Raw genomic sequence first — 19,067 nt, 5'->3', positions numbered from 1 at the left:
TGTGAACTCTTGAAGTTGCTATAGCAAGAGTAAAACACGCCATCGACGGCAAGTTGTGCAATCTCAGTCAGTGCATGGAGATGATCAGAAGTGTAGGAAAGTGTCCTTCATCTATGCCACGCAGTGATCTGTTTCTTCTAGTTGATGTGTATTTGCGAAGCAGAGTTTGACCGTAAGCTATTAGCCTACCGTTAAGCGATGCTCTTGTTTTCTTTTCTTTTTCTGAAGTTTGCGAAGTAAAACCGCACAAATCAGTTGCCAGTCGGAAATTTGTCAAGAAAAGTGTGTAAGATGTTTTTATTTGAAGGGAGAATAACTCTTCGGTATTTAACCCGACTTCCTTTACTTTGATGATGTTTATACAAACTTGTGAATATAAACACCATCGAAACAATCGAAACTTCAATTTGTTTGTAAACCTTTTCAGTAATACGGACAGATTATAGGTATGTAGGGTCTTTACCCGATGGTATACGTGTCTCTGGCAAACAATTTTATTATTTGTGGAGGATGATGTTTTAACATACTATTTTCACTATTCAACAACACATTATCGAAAATTCAATTTTTCCAAAGTAAACATAATGCATGTAAACCTATCAAGTGATACGAATATATTAGGTATGTAGGGTCTTTACCCAGTGGTGTACACAATACAAAACACACAATGAGGCGTGCTTGGTTACCATTCTTATGTTAAATACAGCAGTTGTATAGTTGGTATATATTGCACAATCGAGATCAGGAATTCTGTGGGCAGTGTGAATAACGTCTTTCAATTTGAAGTGGGCCTACATGCACGATCAAGGCAATGGTGTGTCAATACTCCATACAACACATCCATAAAACCACTTTAAGCATTTTCGTCCATTGAGCAAAAAATCTTGCCCAACAACAGTATTTATTGCTTCGATCAACATGGTTTCAACACGGACAAGTCCATGCTCTCGGTAGCTTCTGCAATGCTTTGAGTTTTACCACCACTGGTTTTATTATTGCTTCTTCGATACAATACTGGAGGAGTACTGGTAAAAACGATAGAGCCTAGGCGTGTATAATATATATTATCATGCAAGCAGAATTGTTGAAATATTGTTCTTCTTGTTAATAGATGTTCAACAACTTCATACTAGACGTCAGGAGCCAAGTCGGAACATCTTGTTGTGAGAACAGTTGCATTACAGCACGTGTGTTAATAACATAACTCCAAACTGCAACCTTGATCCCTGGAAATAGTATCGAACCAACGCGGTGATACGGAGGGTACGTACGGAGTGATAGACGGCACCCAGTCAGCTCCCAGTAGGTGCCCAGTAGGCCCTTAAAGTAGGCACCTAGTGGTACCCAGCACGCTATAGTCATCATGGGTGGTGGAGGTTCAAGGAAAGCAGTTGATAGAGAGAACCCACTTTTCGTACAAGGCGAGGAACAGTTACCTAGTACTGTACAACAAAGACATGGGAGGAAGTTTGACTCTCTTGTTGTGCAGAGTAAACTAACATCATCACAAAGTTCTCTCCGGCCCGGAACTGCCGGTAAGTAAAAGTGGAAAATGTGTAAAAAAAAAAAAAAAAAATGCATAACGTTACAAACCTGTAAAAATTTGAGCTCAATCGGTCGTTGCGAGACATATAATAATGAAAGGAAAAAACACCCTTTGTCACACGAAGCTGATGCTTGATTTCGAGACCTCAACAAAATTAATTCTAAATCTGAGGATTCGAAATTAAATTCGTGGAAAATTACTGGTTTCTCGAAAACTACGTCACTTCAGAGGGAGCCGTTTCTCACAATGTTTTATACTATTAACCTCTCCCCATTACTCGTAATCAAGAAAGGTCTATAATTAAATAATAATTATTTTGAGTAATTAACAATAGTGTCCACTGCCTTTAATATGGCGTTTATTCCATGTGATTTTGGGTAATAAACTCAACATTAGAATGTATCAGTACATAGCAAGGTAGTACAACCAAAAGAGCATTTTAAAGTTAAGATGTTAAAGCAAATAATAAATAAATAACTAGGAATGAACAAAAGAGGACGCCAGCATGAGGCCGACAGTCCAAAGAACAAACTTTACTGGCTTGTTTACGCCTGCACCCGTGGACCTCGTTTACCTCTTTTTGCACTATCCCAACACGTTCTCCACACTGTGGACCTTGCCTGAACCGTGGACTCTATTGTCCTCTTTTGTTATAGGTCCTCGGTTTGAATGTGTATACATTTTCTCTACTTGACAACACGCACACACAACGGGTCAACTCGTACCCAAGTCAACCCGTACCCAAGTCAACGCGCACCCAAACTATTTTACCCAAGTCAACTTGTACCCAACTCAACTTGTATCTAAGTCAACTCGTACCCAAGCCAACTCGTACCACCTCATTAAAAATAATTTAACGAATAATGCTCAATCTCTCTCTCTTTTTTTTCATAAAAAAAGAAGAGGTTTTGAGCATTATTCGTTCAAATTCAAGCTAAAACAAATTTGCGTAAATTCTGATTATCTTTTTCCGAAACAAACACAACAATTTTATTGAAACAAACCAATCAACAAACATTTTGGATCATTACTTTTTACCATCCTACATAAATGTTTTCTCGGTTTTGTCCCTTTGTAGTTACTGTTGGAGTCGCTTGCGATGATTTTCAAACAGGGGCTTCCCCTTCCGAAATTATCAATTTTGGAGATTATGTGTACCCCTTCGAGAACATCGTCTTTGAAGGAGGAGGCAACAAGGGGCTTGCCTATGCTGGAGCCGTCAGAGTAAGAAGTGCTTTTTATCTTTCAATTGTTAAAAACTGTTGTTAATTCCTTTGCTCTAAGGTTAAAGGCAGTTGGCACTATTGGTAATTACTCAAAATAATTATTAGCATAAAACCTTACATGGTGACAAGTAATGGGGAGAGGTTGATGGTATAAAACAATGTGAGAAACGGCTCCCTCTGAAGTGCCATAGTTTTCGAGAAAGAAGTAATTTTCCACGAATTTGATTTGGAGACCTTTAGATTCAGAATTTGAGGTCTCGAAATCAACCATCTAAACGCACACAACTTCGTGTGACAAGGGTCAATACCAATAGTGTCCACTGTCTTTGAAGCAAAATTGTTTTAATTAGTTAAAAATGAAATAGGTAAAAAAATGAAACATGTTAAGCGTCCCCGCTCGTTTCCACTTCGTACCTTTTCAACAAGACACTTCGTACCTCGTATTATTTCGGGATTTCTGCATCGTCTGTACAGGGCAGTTTAAACAAATACTTAGTTGAAAATATTCAATGTAACATGTACGTGCTGAGAAAATGAAAGCAAAAACAAAAAAAATTAATTTAGAAGGGCTACGCTGTTTGTCAATCCAGCGGAGTAGGCAAGGGAACCATAATAGGATTTCACTTTGTGAGCTCAGGGAGGGGGGGGGAGGCTTTTGTATTTATTTATTCATTACCTAGTCTAAATGTGTCAGTCCATTTTAAGTCGATCAATGCTCCAGCAGTTATTGTTGAATGGGGATTCTAAGAACGGGTCCCGTTCGAAAAGGCCCATTCAAACTGATCAATTGGCCCCGGAGTGTGCAATCAATCGTGAGTCTTTATGTTTACATACTTATGGACGGACACGTCTTAAAGCCAGTGGTAACATCATATAACAGGTTCTTCTTTGACTTTTCAAAATATAATAATAATAATAATAATAATAACCTTACTTATAAAGCGCTTTTTACAAAATATTATGTTTTATATAACACCCAAGCCGATCCTCGCCATTTGATTGGAGGATTGTCCGTCACGTGATAGCAAATAAAAGTACCATTGCACGCTGAGTCATCACCGTGCTTTTTCGTTCCATCCGAAAAGTACCATTGCACGCTGCCAGCGTGCAATGGTACTTTTCGGATGGAACGAAAAAGCTGAGTAAAAACATCACTGCGTGCGCGTCTTTGTAACGCAGCAGTGTTACTGCAAGGAATAATATTAGTAAAATTACTAATACTAGCATTCGGATTATACAATTAAAAATTGTAGGCCTACGCTTTGTTTGTTTTGAAAGTTGTGTCTTTCAATCAAAATGACAAAGATCTACTTGGATGTTATATAAAACAAATAATGAATGTTTTTCATTCGTGCAATGGTGCGAATATGTTCATTCGTTGAAAGCTGGAATGTTCCATTCAACTCGGCTCCGCCTCGTTGAATAGAACATTCCATCTTTCAACTCATGAACATATTCGCACCATTGCACTCATAAACATTCATTATGTGTATACTATCTAAAAAAAAAAGACGTGTTTCACTCATTTCTCAAAAACTACACAACCTTAGTTAGTAATATTTGAAGGGAAAGCTTTCCACTATCATTATCTTCAAACCCTGTAAGTTTAATGTAAATCTGTGGACATTTTGAAAAAGTACCCGAATCCTTTAAATTACGGTTTGTGTATCTAAGAGATGGGTTCCTAAGATGCTCGTGCTGTCAGTATTTGTCTTTTCCTTTATTGTTGACAAGGTGCTTATATGATCACTAGCTTACCCATGCTACTTTCACCTTTATATGTTTACTTTACACATCTTTAACTTTGTAAGTATGTTTGCACTTCACAAACATTTTTATGTTTACTTAACACCAATCCCGAACCCACGGTAGCTGCAACAATAAGTATTTACGTACCACATGTAATCCCTTAGTAGTGCTACCAAGGTCGTTGGAGCTTTTCGTTAAAACGCACTATGCCGTCGATTTCACCAAACTCTTCATAATCTCGGATTAATCTTAAGACATAGGATGAGTTAGGTTCCGTATAGTAGTTAAGACGCATTGAACCCATCCTAAGTTAGGACGAGCTACTCAAGGGATGTCAAAGCACACAGTGAACAAAATCCGTAGTTACATTGCACAGTATGAGACACTCAGACTATTGCACTATTTGAGTCGTGCTCAATACAACATTCTTTAGAGGGGCATCGTTTCTCAAACTAGAACTCTCTGCCACTTAATTTTAGGTCTTGTTCTTTGTTCCACAAAATGTGTTTGTTTTGGGGTTTTATTGCCCCTTGAACATTAAAGGAACATGTTGCCTTGGATCGGTCGAGTTGGTCTATAAAAAGCGTTTGTAACCCTCTTTTTATAAAATGCATATGGTTGGAAAGATGTTTTAAAAGTAGAATACAATGATCCACACATGTTTGCCTCGAATTTGCGTGGTTTTCTTTTTACTGTGCGAACTAACACGGTCGGCCATTTATGGGAGTCAAAACTTTGACTCCCATAATGGCCGACCGTGTTAGTTGACGAGGTAAAAGGAAAACCGTGCAATTTAGAGGCATATTTGTGTAGATCATTGTATTCTACTTGTACAACATCTTTCTACCCATATCGATTTTACCAAAAAACAGTTACAAACGCTTTTCAAAGACCAACTCGACCGATCCAAGGCAACGTGTTCCTTTCATCACATTGCTGTTATGCATGTTGAATCCTTCTGCGGTATCTATATGTAATAACACACATGGTGTCAATTTTACAGCCCCACTTTTTGCAGTGCCGAAAAATGTTTCTCCAACCAGACCCATGGGGACAAAGGCAACTTCGCATGCAAATATGTCCTCTATGCAGTACTATCCGGAGGACAATGTTGCATATGCAATCGTGTCCGCCCGGACGCTGCTGCGTAATGCAATCGTGTCCGCCCGGACACATTTGCATACGCAGTTGTGTCCGCCCCCGTGCAAAGCCTTCCTTGCAGTATATGAAACGCCCTTGGTCGACGGACCACGTTCGCCATTTTTTTTTACAAGCTAATTGTGCAAGTCATGAATGTCATGGGAAATGTTCTGTCGTTGGGTATTCGCTGAAATCATAAATAATACGTGAAAACTCATGCTGCATATACGTAGGTTCAGTGCATGCACGCTTGCACATACATGTACAGTCATGTACATGTCCACCGGATGGGTTTTGCATATATGGCCATGGAGTTTTCCTCCATAAGGCACACGTTGTTATTGTAGCCTCATCTTCCCTGGGGGGGGGGGGGGGGGGGGGGGGGGGGGCACGCTTAGAATTTTGTACCGTCCTGTGTCCCTACCGTGGTCTTGCGAAAGCACGCTATTGACATTGGCCATTGGCTGGAGGAGGAGGATTACATAGTACCAATAGTAGTTTGTACACAGTTCGCCATTTAGGGGAACTGCATCTCCTTCCACACCGGACGGGGATATTTAGTGTGCCATCACAAACTACGTCCGGTAGAATCCGTTTGGTTGAATGAATGTTAAATACTAATGTGTTCTGCTCAAATGTTGTACAATTTTTAATGATTTCAAGGTATTGGAGAAAGCTGGGGTGTGGCCACAGATACGGAAACTGGGTGGGGCCAGTGCTGGTGCGATGTGGGCTGTGCTTCTTGGTGTCGGCTACTCCTCGCATGACGTAGAGAGCTTCCTTAGTCTCGACCTCAAGTCGTATTTTTTAGGTGAGTTCGAATGGGAGACTTTTGAACACTAGGTGGCAGCAGACTTATCAGGTAAATTTCCATTGTTTCATTGTTCTCATCATGCGCAGATTAGTGAGAACAACTGGATTTACCTGTTTTCACATTTCGTCCAAAATGCTGCAGGCTTAAGGTTCTTAAAGGCATTTGACACATTTGGTAATTGTCAAAAGATCAGTACTCTCACTTGATGTATCCAAACATGCAAACACAAACATACAAATGTGGACTCATTTGATCACTTAGGTTGCAAGACAGTTCTCTAAAGAACAAACTCTACCTGAAAAGTAGATACACACATGATGTTACCGCAAGCCAAAAATAATTGATACATCACTATGCAATGGCAACGCTTTAAATCCCATGTAATACAAGTTCGTGATATTTTGCAGATGCTTCGTGCGGTTTGTGCACCATGCTACCTAACTTGATGAAGTACTACGGATGGCATCCAGCTCGTAAGTTATATTCCTGGTTTGGAGATCGCCTGGAGCAAGCCACTGGCTTTAGAGACATCACCTTCAAACAGGTATCCTTCTTTTCTTTCACAGTTTTCACTAAAAACTTTTCAGCAGAATTTCATTATTTTAAACTTTCTCATCGCTGAATGGGTTTTGATACCTTTTGTAGATAATTTGTTTTTAAAGGCAGTGGACACTATTGGTAATACTCAAAATAATTGTTAGCACAAAACCTTTCTTGATTACGAGTAATGGGGAGAGGTTGGTGGTATAAAAAATTGTGAGCAACGGCTCCCTCTGAAGAAGAGTGGTTTTCGAGAAAGAAGTAATTTTCCACGAATTTGATTTCAAGACCTCAGATTTAGAACTTGAGGTCTCGAAATCAAGCATAGTCTGAAAGCACACAACTCGGTGTGACAAGGGTGTTTTTTCTTTCATTATTATCTCGCAAATTCGACGAGCAATTGAGCTCAAATTTGCAAAGGTTTGTTATTTTATGCATATGTTGAGATACACCAACTGTGGAGGTTGGTCTTTGACAATTGCAAATAGTGTCCACTGGCTTTAACAGCTTCTCCTGAAGAGAGAGGCGGCTAGTTTCCTGACACGGTCATCGTAACCCTCAGTGCGATAATGCACTTATTATGTACGGAGCTCTGGCGGTGCCATCAACTTGGAAGGGAAAAGTCATTAACATTTTGTTTTGTGTTGCTGTTTTTCTTCCTACAAGGTATACGACACGTATCAAACTGAAATCTGTATTGTGGTGACCAACGTGAACTTGATGGATGCTGAATACTGCCACGTCAAGACAACACCTAACATGTCGGTCCGTATGGCGGCACGTATGTCAATGGCTATACCAGGTAATTAATTAATATTTGAGTTTATATAGCGCTTTTTCACTCCCGTATGGGTGTCTCAAAGCGCTTCAAATTATTACCCCTGGTCACTGGGCCTTAATTCACTCCTTAAACCCGCTCAGCTCCCTGGGGAGTATACAGCCTAGTGCAACAAATGCGGTACTCGGCTAAATCAATCACAAGAACCACTGCCCTCACAGGTCCCCATTTACCCCTGGGTGGAGAGAAGCAATAATAGTAAAGTGTCTTGCTCAAGGACACAAGTGTCACGACCGGGATTCGAACCCACACACTGCTGAAAAGAATCAGCAGAGCTTGAAATTCGGTGCTCTTAACCGCGCGGCCACGACACCCCAGGTATTCTATATGCAAATCTTCTTCTTTTTGTGAAATAAAAGTTCGTCCAAATCAATACTAAATGTATGTGAAAATAACTCAGGGGAGCTGAAGGTAGGAATTAATATTCCTCTTAAAGGCAGTGGACACTATTGGTAATTACTCAAAATAATGATCAGCATAAAACCTCACTTGGGGAGAGGTTGATGGTATAAAACATTGTGAGAAACGGCTCCCTCTGAAGTGGCGTAGTTTTGGAGAAAGAAGTAATTTTACACGAATTTGATTTCGAGACCTTAAGTTTAGAACTTGAGGTCTCGAAATCAAGCATCTGAAAGCCCACAACTTCGTGTGATCAGGGTGTTTTTTCTTTCATAGTTATCTCGCAACTCCGATGACCAATCGAGCTCAAATTTTCACAGGTTTGTTATTTTATGCGTATGTTGAGATACACCTAGTGAGAAGACTGGTCTTTGACAGTTACCACTAGTGTACACTGTCTTTAACACAGTCTAGATTGTAGGATGGAGGGAAACCACAAAGTAAGGAGTTTTAAAGAGATGCAGTTCTTGGAGACAATTAAGCTTATTGACAACCTTTGTTTTTTTTAATCTTTCGTATGTTTTATTCCTAATTCAGAGCGAAAATTTCCACAGGAACTTTGTTCTCAATATGAGAAACGTTAGTGACAGAAACGTTTCTTAGAATAAATTTTTACTTCGAAGGGAAATGTTTTTCCAATAATGCTTCATACTATCGAAAGCTACTATCAACAAGGATTTATTGCCATTATCTTTAAGTGTGATACATTCCCATTAAGTTTGTATCGTTAATTGGCATTTTCATTTTCAATTTTATTTTTGTTTAATAGGTTTATTTTGTGCTGTGCAGTACAGCCAATATGGACGTACAGACCTCTACGTGGATGGCGGACTCCTATGCAACTATCCTATACATTGTTTTGACGGTAAGGACAAACTTGAATATTTTTCTTCATTTGTATTATTCACGGAACAACACTAATTACAATAATAGTGAAGGATAACATTATTTTGGGCTCCCTTGCGCCACACGCAGCGGGGGTCCCCCTGCAGACATCCATATCTGACTGTGTCAGGTAACGCTCTAAATGTTCCTGTACTCAAATATTGGTACCTCGTTCCTTTAACCAACGTGCGCTGGGCTGCCAGACTAAAAGCTAAAGGCAGCGGACACTATTGGTAATTACTCAAAATATTTTAAGCATAAACCTTACTTGGTGACGAGTAATGGGGAGAGGTTGATGCTATAAACAGTGGGAGAAACGGTTTCCTCTGAAGTAACGTAGTTTTCGAAAAAGACGTAATTTTCCACGACTGTATTTCGAGACCTCAGATTTAAAACTTGAGGTCTCGAAATCAAGCATCAGAAAGCACACAACGTCGTGTGACAAGGGTGTTTTTTCTTTCATTATTATCTCGCAAGTTCGATGACCGATTGAGCTCAAATTCTCACAGTTTTTTTTTAATGCATATGTTGATATAGAGCGAGTGAGAAGACTGGTCTTTGACAATAGTGTCCAGTGTCTTTAAGTAAGTTTCAAGTACCTTTTTTATGGTTATAACGAACCATTCATCTTTCATTTCAAAGGGTGGTGGCTTTCTATGAAGCCTGAAGATAGCCTGTTGAGGAGACTTCAACCATTGGAGGATGCCGCAAAGCTAATGCAGAAGAATGAACGCTTCTCGCCTATCAACGATAAAACTATTGGCCTACTTCTTGTAAGTATTATCAACCAACAACTCATTGGTATGCAAGATTTTCGTAACATTGATTCAAGTGCTCGCTGAAGTGACATTCGAACAGAGTCACATACACAATTGTGTTTAATTCAGTTTAAAACCATTATACACTTTCGGTACAGAAAAAAAAGTCACATATTTACAAATAATTTACAGGGTTTACAGAAGGTATTGGTGAAAGACTTCTCTTGAAATATTGTTCCATGAAATGCTCTACTTTTTGAGAAAACATTAAAACAATATCAATTCTCGATAGCGAGAATTACGGATTTATTTTAAACACATGTCACGACACGGCGAAACGCGCGGAAACAAGAGTGGATTTTCCCGTTATTTTCTCCCGACTCCGATGACCGATTGAGCCTAAATTTTCACAGGTTTGTTATGTTATATATAAGTTGTGATGCACGAAGTGTTGGACTTGGACAATACGGTTTACCGAAAGTGTATAATGGCTTTAAAGCATGTTTTAATGCTTTTCACATCAACTTCCAAACGCCCATGTATTGTAATAAAACACCGGTTGGACCAAAGAGGGCGCTGCCACACAACATCTTGACATATCTTGATTTGTGAAAGCATCTCTAGAATACCCTGCCACAGTGGCATCTTTTTCCTAATCTATGGTTTTGATAGGATGAGTGTGAGCAAATTAATATGATTTTGTTCTTCTTCTGAATAATGGGATAGCATTAATTATTATCACTGTACATCCACACACCGTTTGTGGTTCAATGAAAGCACGGGTATTTTCTTGATGATTCAGTATTCCAGTGACGAGCAGGATCTGATGGTTGACAAACTCGCTACGGATAACGCTTACACTCCTCTTGCCACTCGACCGGACACCAAGCTATCCAGGTAAGAACGACTGGAACACTTTGGGACGCTAGGTGGCAGCAGACTTACCAGGTAAATTTCCATTGTTTACGTAGTTCTGAGCGTGCGCACACGACCGAGAACAATGGATTTTACTTGGTAAGTCTGCTGCCACCAAGCGTCCAGTCCAGGGTAATGAGTACTCTGTCAAATACAAGTATTCTCACTTTGGATTTCCCAACAAGCTGTGAAATATTTGTCTCAAATGTTCATCAAAGTGGCAAGAAAATAATGAAAGAAAAACACCCTTGCTGCATAAACTTGTGTGCTTTCAGATTTAAAGGCATTTGACACTGTTGGTAATTACTCAAAATGTTTATTAGCATAAAACCTTTCTTGGTGATGAGTAATGGAGCGAGGTTGTTGGTATAAAACATTGTGAGAAACAGCTCCCTCTGAAGTGCCATAGTTTTCGAGAAAGAAGTAATTTTCCACGAATTTGATTTCGAGACCTCAGGTTTGGAACTTGAGGTCTCGAAATCAACCATCTAAACGCACACAACTTTGTGTGACAAGGGTGTTTTTTTCTTTCATTATTATCTCGCAAGTTCGATGACCAATTGAGCTCAAATTTTCACAGGTGTGCTATTTTATGCATATGTTGAGATACACCAACTGTGAAGGCTAGTCTTTGACAATTACAAAAAGTTTCCACTGCCTTTAAATGTTTAAGTGAGAAATAATAAATAATTACATAAATATGTAATTATCAATAGGATCCAGTGCCTTTGAAGTGTTTTAATGACATTGTCAAATAATAATAACAAGATTAACAACCTTACTTTTCATTTTAGGGAAAGGAAGAACGCCAAATCCAAGCAAAAAGATGCTGCTACAGAGCACAAGGTTGTAACGGATGCACTCGCCAAGTTTATTGCTGTCTTATCTCGGAATCAGATGGATAATAACACGGGTTCGATCTCAAGGAAGGAGCTAGAAACAGTCTTCAATAAGGTAATGTAGTTTCAGTTGAGTTTCTCTGCTCCTCTTCAGGAGAAAGCTGGACTGCTTGGTCCAATTTCATAAAGCCTGTAAGCACAAAAATTTGCTTATAGCATGACATTTCTTCTTTGATAAAACGGTGATTTTCACGATTTAGGAAACACCATTTCAACATCAGTATCAAGCAATATGCAACAAAATGAAAATTTGGTTGGTAATCCTGTTTTTATCAAGGAAGACATTTCATGCTAAGCAAATGAGTTGTTGTGCTTAGCAGCTCTATGAAATTGGGCCCTGGTGGTAATGCAGCTTAATCAGAGCTTATCGCCCAAAATGTGCATCTTTCAAAGTTATTTTAAGCAGCGTCACAGCAGTCCAGCTTTTTCTTGAAGACGAGCAGAGTACTGTTCGAAATGGGGAGACCTCATCAACTCCTTTCTGATCCAAAACATCTTCGAAAGAGATCTTTCACAATTGTTGTGCCTTCAAGTTTATTATCGATAATTCTTATCTTGTTCCACTATTGTCAAGCAAAAGAGTTTGTTAATCCAAATTTTATGAAGGGAAGGTACACGTTTGGCACTTACTCAAAGAATATATTATTAACATAAAACTGACTTGGTATTAAACGAGCATTGGAGAGCTGTTGATAGTATAAAGCATTGTGAGAAACGGCTCCCTCTGAAGTAGCATAGATTTTGAAATAGAGGTAATTTCCTACTAAAATAATAAAAGACTTCTAGCTAGAAGTCTTTTATTCCTATCTGGAGCACACAAATTCGTCCAACTTTGTTCTTCTACATTTTCTTCCAACTCCGATGACCAATTGAGCTCAAATTTTCACAGGTTTGTTATTTTATGCATATGTTGAGATACACCAAGTGAGAACACTGGTCTTTGACAATTACCAATAGTGTACCTTCCCTTTAAGAAACAGCTTAATTGGCTACATGTCATTGGTGATCCTGCTCTTCTTGTTGTACACACTCTTTTATATTATTTTGTACTTTCGACTTTTCCAGGAAGGGGATGAATTTACCGACAGGGAAGCCCGAATTCTCTTTGGTAAAAACTTTACCATTGATGACGTTTTTGACTACTTGGACATCAATGGAGACGGCACGGTAGGTCCAACTGTTTAATTTTAAATCGTTGATTGCTTTTAAAAGGCAGTGGAAACTATTAGTAATTACTAAAAATAATTATTAACTTAAAATCTTAAGTATAAAATAGTGTCCCTTTGTGAAGTGACGTAGTTTTCGAGAAGGACGTAATTTTCCACGAATTTGACTTTGAGACCTCCGTGGGAGTGTCGTGGCCGAGCGGTTAATAGCACCGAATTCAAACTCTGGTGTTTCTGATCAGCAGTGTGTGGGTTCGAATCCCCAGACACATGCATAACCATTGCTTCGTCCTTCGGATGGGACGTAAAGCCGTTGGTCCCATGTGTTGTGTAAACGCATGTAAAAGCACCCACTGCACTTATCGAAAAGAGAAGGGGTTCGCCCCGGTGTTCCTGGCTTGATTGGCAGCATATTGCGCCACAGCACCTTGTAAACCATTACATGGTGCTTAAGGATTAGGTCTTATATCTCAAAATTCGCCCCACTCCTTGCAGTAATGATACCTGGCGCTTTGTATCCTTTGGCAAAAGGCGCGTTATAAATACGGTTATTATTATTATTTAGAATTTGAGGTATCAAAATCAAGCATCTGAAAGCACACAACTTCGTGTGACGAGTGTTTCTTATTGCATTATTATCTCGCAACTCCGACAACCAATTGAGCTCAAATGTTCACAGGTTTGTTATTTTATGCAAATGTTGAGATACTCCATGTGAGAAGACTAGTCTTTGACAATTACCAATAGTGTCCAGTGTCTTTAAGGTATGCTTTTTAAGTAATTGAGAAATTTTGAGAAGTGTGGTTCAGGAAAGTGTTTGTGTATCTTCTCATACCAATACATTTGATTATAACAATACTGAATAAGCGGGATGTTAAAATGGATGTATTTGTTTTTTAAATTTGGCGAGGACAACCTAGTAACATTTTTATAAATTAAAATGAAAATTGTTTAAAGGCACTTACCACCTTTGTAAAGACCAGTATTCTCACTTGGTGAATCCGAACATATTATGCATTAAATAACAAATGTGTGAACATTTGGACTCAATAGGAGACTTTCCAACGCTAGGTGGCAGCAGACATACCGGGTAAATTTCCATCGTTTACGTAGTTCTGAACATGCGCATAATTCTGAGAACAATGGATTTACCCGGTAAGTCTGCTGCCCTCTATCGTCCCAGAAAGTCTCCCATTGGTTATTTGGGTTGCAAATGAACAATGAAAGAATGAACACACATGTTGCACAAATTTGAGTGCTTTCAGATGCCTGAAAAAAAGCTGTAGGCCTGAAGTCTTTTAATACTTTTCTCAAAAACTACATTACTTTAGAGGGGGCCGCTTCTCACTATGTGTTACACCAACAACAGTTCTTAATTGCTCTTTAAGTTTTCTGCTGACAATTCGTTTTTTTGGACGCTGGATCCATGTCCTTTCGATTCCGATGTCTGAATTATTTACTTCTTTCGTATTCCAGATTTCCTTCCAGGAACTTATGGGTTTAGCGGAGCAGAAGGGCGTCAGTCTCCAGACGTTCTTCTTAGGGTACCAGAGGCAGGAAGTGTCCGGCTTAACGGGATTTCTGGATACCTTATCAAACACACTGCTTGTCAACGTAAAGAGGGTCTTTACAACGGTGAGTCAGGATACCAGACCGATGAGACGTGGATTCCACTAATTAATCAGTATGGAGCCTCATTATTTAAAATTATTTAATTAATTTGTAGTTTGGTAGCTCAGACATTTATTCCATTATTGGCAACAACAGAAATGTATCAAATGTAGTATAAGCATGTACAGACTACAAACTTCGATTGAAGCATCAAAAATCCAAATTTAAGATTCAAGACTCAATCCATACTACTATTTAGCCACTGCATCAGTTATGACGTCATGGGCTCCAACAACGGGCTCTCTGAGTTCAAAGAAGCAACTCCCATTCATTGATATTATGCATGGAGTTTTCTAGGCAAAGACATTTTATTCAGTGGTTGTTCACAGAAAAGTGAATAAACATAGGCCTAATCAGTTAGCTTTTATATCAAAAATATACTCATGATTATGGGTTTCTTATACTAAAGAATTCTGCAATTTTACCTCATAAACTTGTGTTAAAAACTACAGCAAAAACATTGCCTATCTATGCTTCTGCAATTGGTATTCCAAAGGTTGTTTTATGTTATAAACAAACTTGTTATTATTGGCCATTGTTTTATTTATGTTTCAGGAGAATGATCTGAAAAGAACCATTGGTATCGACACTTTATACGTTGGTGCCACAGACTTCAAGCTCGAAGAAGAAGACCGGAAGTTTCTTGTTCAGGTATTATAATAATCACTCTTAAAAATTCCGGGTCAGAAATTACTCGGATTGCGGGTCAGAATAACCCTCAAGGAGGGGGCGGGCTAACCCATTTTGGGGTCAGGCTTTATCCCCCGAAATAAATCTTGCCCGAGTCAGACTCTTGATGGCGCCCTTTTTAATGAACCGCCCGAAATGCAGAATGCACAAAACTAATTGTACATGGCATAATACCCAACCATCTGATAAAGTGGAGCCATCTGTTCTTTGCAGCAGGCCTCCTTCTCTAGGTGTCTTGCTTACAGTCGGTGCTACACTTGAAGGCAGCACTATTGGTAATTACTCAGAATAAATATTATCATAAAACCTTTATTCTTGATTACGAGTAATGCGGAGAGGTTGATAGTATAAATTATTTGAGAAACAGCTCCCTCTGAAGTGACGTAGTTTTCGAGAATGAAGTAATTTTCCACAAATTTGATTTCGAAGCCTCAGATTTAAATCAAGCATCTGAAAGCACACAACTTCGTGTAACCACGGTGCGACAAGGGTATTTTTTCTTTCATGTATATTTAGCAACTCCGACGAGCGATCATTGAGCTACAATTTTCACAGTTTTGTTTTGTTTATGCATAGTAAAATGTTGAGATACACCAAGTGAGAAGACTTGTCTTGACAACTACCAATATTGTCCAGTGTCTTTAAATGTTTTCCCAACATCCCTCCCCTGACAATTAAACTTTTTAGCTTCCTATGGAGCCAGATACTGTTGGCACCGTTTTTGCATGTTGTATAATTCACGCAACTGATCACTCCTCTACCTTTTTGGTGTTTATTTTCTTTAGCAAGGTGAGCTAAGTGCGTCGACTTTTTTGACCCACTGGATAAAAGAGAATCCAGACAAGTTGGTGCGCAAGCAACATGTTCCTGTATCCAAATCAACAATGCTGTCACCGAACGGACAATCGTCTCAAATTCTCGGCACTCCATCAGCCGAAGGAAGTCAGTCCACTCTGGGGGTCATTACAGTTACACCCGTCCCGGAGCCACAACGCATCCCGAGGGGTTCGTCAGGGGAACGCTAAGGAGAATGACCAAGTGATTGGTCTGTGTTCATCCCCGTACAAAAAGGGGCTCGTAAATACGCGATAGTTATATTTTTAACCAAAGAAACATATTTCTCCAATGGTTTTTGGTAAATGAGTGAGCGTTGGTTTGACATAGCGCCCTCTTGTGTCTTCTTGTGTCTCGTGAAATACCACATAGAGAAAGTGTTAGGTGTGTGGCAGATCAGAGGTGTACTTTAGCTGGATGGAACATGGTTAGATTTATCTAAATTGCGAATGGCCATAATTTATAACCAATGGATTTCAGAGAATTAATTTATACATCATTGAGTGAGCGGTGGTTTGAAACAGCGCCCCCTTGATGCTTCTTGTGGCTCATGAAACGTGGTATTTAGGGACAGAATCACAGAAGGCACGGGCTCGATTTCACAAACGCTTAGATTGATCTTAATTGTGAATGTTCATTTGACAAAGAAACTTCTGTTGGCAATGGTTTTTGGTGAATTTATTCTCAGTGAGTGAGCAGTCATTTGTAATAGCGCCCTCTTTTGTCTTGTTGTAGCTTGTAAAACATGACACCGAGAAGGCACACAAATTTTACAAAGATTTTACTAACAATATTTGATTTTACAAATAACTGAGATTGATCTTAGTTGCGAATAACAATTTAAGTACAAACCCCTGTGGACCACTCAAAACATATGTTGTGATGAATGGTTGGTGAATATAGCTATGGACAATCGATTGGGGTTTGTGCGATCGGTTGTTTAAAACAAAATAACCGTCTCCCGTATGCTCAATTTTGCTTGCATGTGTAGAGGTAGACAATCATCAAAATATAATTATACAAAAGATTTGATTATTATTTATACAAAACACTGATATAAAACTGGAATAATCACTCCATCCATTCCATTCATTTCCATTTAAAATAAAAAACTATTGTTTTCAACTTAAAACGTTGTACCTTATTAGTAGAGAGGTTTGCACAAGCGTGCGTATACAGATACAGAAATGGATAATTATGATAACCGTTTCCGTTCACGTCAGCCGCGTTTTGGATTTTGTCTCGCAAAATAATATAGATGTGTCATTTGAGTGCATTTACTCATCGTTTTGCTTGCAAATGACTAAAAAAAAATTATCTATCAAGCACGATACCACTGAAAGCAATTCCGTGGAAATTGATTTTGATCTGTGACAAAATTAAAGACAACTAAAAGTCTGCAAACAGTATCCGTTTTTCTACGACGCGTATGAGCTCCTGTATTCGTTGCTAAGGTGTGTGCAAAATATGATAGTTGCGGACACGCGTCACGTGAACACACAAAGTGTCGACGTATCGGTATCTGTATGTGTATCCGGAGACTTGCGATACCTCTCTTTTGGCGACAACCAAAACCGTCTATCCATGTCTTGAGAAGTACAGACTCAATGGTATGCAAATAAATAATATGCAAATTAATGGTATGCAAATCAATACACGCAAGAGATTTCCGTGGACAAACCAAACAATTTAAAGTTGATTGTAATTATGCAAGTCTCGATTACTAACTACCAAAGTTACTTGTTTGTTTTTCTTTCAATCATCGGTGACGGGTCTGCTGTTCCTTTATCTTTAAGCTTTTGATTGAAATATTATACGTTTTACCAAATATGATATTATTTAAAATTATACAATTTGATTTTTTAAAGTTTTGTTTTTAAACAGCTGCACTTAAACGATGCATTGTACATATTTTGTTTGATACGGATATCGACAATTAAAAGAAGCAACAAACATCCCAAAATTAATGGCACCAAGGTTGAATTACCTCTTTTGATTTACTTCGTGGTCGAGTTGTCTCGTTTACCGGACGCTAGTTCTGGTGTTGTCAGAATCTAGGTTCGAGTTCCGGTCCAGAGCTGTGAACTGAAGAGTTTTGATAACATGCACATCCCTGTTCCATAGGGTGCGTTCGATTAGCTTCCCGGGGAAGACCTCGGTCTTCCCGGGGTAGACCTCGGTCTTCCCGGGGTAGACCTCGGTCTGCCCCCGGTACGTTCGAATAGCTTACATGGGTAGACCCGGTCTGCCCCCGGTACGTTCGAATAGCCATGACGTCATTCCAGGGGCTCAACCGGGTCAGCCCCAAGTGCCCTGCTTGTGGAATGGGTCACTTGGGGGTTGGCCTAAGTGCATGACGTCACCAAGAGGGGGTGTGATCAAACGATTAGCCCTTGTCAGGGGCTCACCGCGGGGTCGGCAAAGGAAAGCTAAACGAACGCACCTCAAGTGTAAGCTATTTTGTGTTCAGAAACACTACCGCATTGGCAAATACAGGGTGCCAGATTAGTCAGCCGAACGGGTTGGCTTGCACTCCAGCAACCACGTGACCGAAGAAAACTTGTCCCTCCATATCGCAACCCTCTAAATAAACAGCTTTTACCCGGTTGTCATCACTTCCGATTTTACATGTTCCCCCCTTCCTTTCTTTTACATTTTTTGGTAAATTTTTCGGCTCATTTTCAGCTGGATTTCAGCTCGGATTCTGCGCAAGTTTAAGAGATCTCTGTGTTAATTTAATGCATATACCGGCTCACACTTACTCAACATAATTGATCAGAATATCGGCGTTTGAAATCTTGTCATGTTTTTCCTGAGTTTCTTGTTTCCAAAACGCCTTGTATTTGTATGATAACTGGTGAGGCATGCTCTGATAATGTTTTGACCAATATATGAAACTAAACGACATAGGTCTCCAAGATGTAGGCCGAACCAAAGATGCCGTGATTTATTTTGTGCAGTTCCTAATGTGAGAAGATTTGATAATAAGACTGGGGA

General features: G+C 39.3%; 1 protein-coding gene across 1 annotated transcript; it reads left to right on the top strand.

The window, feature by feature from the left end:
• LOC117300177 lies at nt 1-17,574 on the top strand. The gene is made up of 14 exons (XM_033783898.1): nt 1-172; nt 1,112-1,535; nt 2,625-2,770; nt 6,325-6,472; nt 6,883-7,019; nt 7,682-7,817; nt 9,022-9,117; nt 9,780-9,910; nt 10,698-10,792; nt 11,605-11,764; nt 12,775-12,876; nt 14,352-14,510; nt 15,102-15,197; nt 16,022-17,574. Exons 2-14 carry the CDS (start codon nt 1,364-1,366, stop codon nt 16,259-16,261), a joined length of 1,818 nt encoding a protein of 605 aa, XP_033639789.1. The 5' UTR covers nt 1-172; nt 1,112-1,363; the 3' UTR covers nt 16,262-17,574.
• The last annotated feature ends 1,493 nt before the right edge of the window (nt 17,575-19,067 follow it).

The sequence above is a fragment of the Asterias rubens genome, chromosome 15 (genome assembly GCF_902459465.1).
Source record: "Asterias rubens chromosome 15, eAstRub1.3, whole genome shotgun sequence".
NCBI lineage: Eukaryota > Metazoa > Echinodermata > Asteroidea > Forcipulatida > Asteriidae > Asterias > Asterias rubens.
This window is presented reverse-complemented; position numbering and strand designations above follow the sequence as displayed.

What these genes read in the sequence shown, in the direction of transcription:
- LOC117300177 (XM_033783898.1), top strand. Translation starts at nt 1,364, where the DNA reads ATGGGTGGTGGAGGTTCAAGGAAAGCAGTTGATAGAGAGAACCCACTT. An exon ending in GAGACATCACCTTCAAACAG is followed by an intron (nt 7,020 to 7,681) that starts GTATCCTTCTTT and finishes TCTTCCTACAAG; the next exon opens with GTATACGACACGTATCAAAC. An exon ending in TAAAGAGGGTCTTTACAACG is followed by an intron (nt 14,511 to 15,101) that starts GTGAGTCAGGAT and finishes TTTATGTTTCAG; the next exon opens with GAGAATGATCTGAAAAGAAC.